The sequence below is a fragment of a genome (genome assembly GCF_019968955.1).
Source record: "MAG: Porospora cf. gigantea A chromosome Unknown PgA_NODE_6836_length_1598_cov_334.966, whole genome shotgun sequence".
NCBI classification, from domain to species: Eukaryota; Apicomplexa; class Conoidasida; order Eugregarinorida; family Porosporidae; genus Porospora; species Porospora cf. gigantea A.
Window position 1 is genome coordinate 734 of NW_027151835.1, and position 865 is coordinate 1,598.

The window sequence follows — 865 nt, forward strand, 5'->3', positions numbered from 1 at the left end:
CCAATTTGTACTCCTTTTTGCCTTTTGCTCATGTTCCCAACCAGCAACAGGCCAGCCCCACTGTTGTTTCAGTTTGCTGTTTTGGCCTGAGTAAACTTCATGAGCGCAAGGTGCATCCCACATAAATTCGTTGGAGAGGACCTCCACAACACCTGCACAACATCATCCTTATTTGCCACTGCTCGGTCCTAAAACGTGCATGCTTGCCCCCCAACGTCATGAGTCGACAGTTAAATTAGTAATTCGCCCTTAAGAAGCACGGGTGCTCATTGAATATGGCCCGTTACAGTAAGTGATCGTTGCTGTTATTGTCGTAGGAGGTCGTGTCCCCGCTCTCTCTGACGTGGTGTTACTAAGACTTACGTGTTACAGGAAAGATTATCCTCAGCCTAACAGGACTTTTGCTAACGCCTGTCTTAGGCGGCTCGGACTGCAAGAAGTCTCAATCGAGCGTTCCTGAGGGGTTGACCCTCGAGGACTACTGCTCCTGGCGCGAGCAGCAGATACAAGATTTCAAGTTCCATCCGAGACCACGTGTGAAGTTTACCTTGGACCAGCCGGGATGCCGCAGCCTGCCTGATGGGTTGGACCATGAACAACTGGCCACGAAGTTCACCGTGGAATGCCCGCCGGAGGTATCGAAAGTCACCCTGCACTTCGTAGATAGGAAGGACGACGATGAGGCAGCCGCAGTTTACGGTGCGGTGGCTAGGATTTCACAGACGACGCTAAAGGCAGCTGCGGGACAAGTCACCAGTTCGGTTGTTACGGCTTGTGCTGACCCTAATGAGGCGAAATCCTGCCTAAAGGTCAGGTTCGACATGTCCCGTCTGTCGTCGACGCCGCCGGAGCTGCGGATGGTGAG

The 865-nt window shown here is 52.8% G+C and overlaps 1 protein-coding gene across 1 annotated transcript; it reads left to right on the forward strand.

Annotated features, from left to right (window-relative positions):
• Window positions 1–275: 275 nt before the first annotated feature.
• On the forward strand, window positions 276–860 carry KVP18_002435 (uncharacterized protein; the record flags this gene model as incomplete). The annotated part of the gene is made up of 2 exons (XM_067953303.1): window positions 276–288; window positions 373–860. Coding segments are annotated over 2 exons (501 nt in total), but the record flags the coding sequence as incomplete, so codon positions are not given.
• Between the last annotated feature and the right edge of the window lie 5 nt (window positions 861–865).